The sequence below is a fragment of the Petaurus breviceps genome, unplaced genomic scaffold (assembly GCF_028583685.1).
Source record: "Petaurus breviceps papuanus isolate PSGF00001 unplaced genomic scaffold, PetGlider_PUasm1.0 90330, whole genome shotgun sequence".
NCBI classification, from domain to species: Eukaryota; Metazoa; Chordata; class Mammalia; order Diprotodontia; family Petauridae; genus Petaurus; species Petaurus breviceps.
The window spans coordinates 1048870-1049759 of record NW_027187219.1 but is presented as its reverse complement, the minus strand read 5'-3'; the positions used below and the strand labels follow the sequence as shown (position 1 = coordinate 1049759).

Below are 890 nucleotides of genomic sequence, written 5' to 3'. Positions count from 1 at the left end.
GGGGGGGGGGGGGGGGGGGGGGGGGGGGGGCCGGGGGGGGGGGGGAGGGGAGGGGAGGGGAAGGGGGGGGGGGGCGCTCGGCTCACCCGTGTCCTGCCGGAACTGGTGCATGGACTGCAGGTCGATGATGTAGGGCGACAGGCGACTGTCCACCTGGCCCAGCACCACGCTGCCGCCGCCGGCGCGGGGCCCCCCGGCGCGGATCACGGCCTCGATGTGGTGGCTCACGGCCGGGCTGTAGGGTCTCCAGCGGCCATGCTCGTTCAGCCATTCCCACACCACCACGGCCGAGGCCAGCAGCATGGCTGGCGATCTGGGGCCCTCGGCCGCCGCCGCCGCCTCCGCGCAGCCCCCCGGGAGCGCCTGGACTGGGCCTCCGGCCTCAGCGGCTCGCCACGGGCCCCGGGCGCGCCCCGCATCCACCCGGGCCGCCGCCCGCCGCCCAGCCCCGCCGGCCCGCGCGGGCCAGAGGCTTCATGCAGACCGCGGCGGCTCGGCGCGGGCCCCGCCCGGCCCGGTCCCCCGGGCGCCGCGGTGGCAGCGCGGCCCCGGCGGGGGGAGCTGCGGGCTCGTGCGGGCGCCGCGCTGGGGCCCGGGCACCAGTTGCGCCTCCTCTGCGGATGCCCGGCCGCCGGCGATCTCGCCCAGCCGGCCCGCTCCCAAGTGCATGCTCCGGCGGCCGGGGCGGGGTGGGGGGCTGGCCACCCCTCCCCCGCGGGCCCCCTCCTTCTGCCCGCCCTCCACTCGGGTCCTCGGCCCCCTCCCCGCCTCCGGCCCCTCCCCCTCCCCTCCCTTCCCCCCGCCGCAGTCGCGGTCCCGCCCCCTCCCCAGGGCCTGCGCTCGCTCCTGCTCCTCCCGCAAGAATGCCCCTGCTAGGGCTCGGGTCCGGA

The 890-nt window shown here is 80.8% G+C and overlaps 1 protein-coding gene across 1 annotated transcript in view; it reads right to left on the bottom strand.

The window, feature by feature from the left end:
- The window catches only part of DTX4 (deltex E3 ubiquitin ligase 4), a 35801-nt gene extending 35456 nt beyond the window's left edge, over positions 1-345 (bottom strand). The window contains exon 1 of the mRNA XM_069108059.1: positions 87-345. Coding sequence (XP_068964160.1) covers positions 87-303 — 217 coding nt within the window. The 5' untranslated portion in view covers positions 304-345. The remainder of the gene's footprint in view (positions 1-86) is intronic.
- Positions 346-890: the final 545 nt, after the last annotated feature.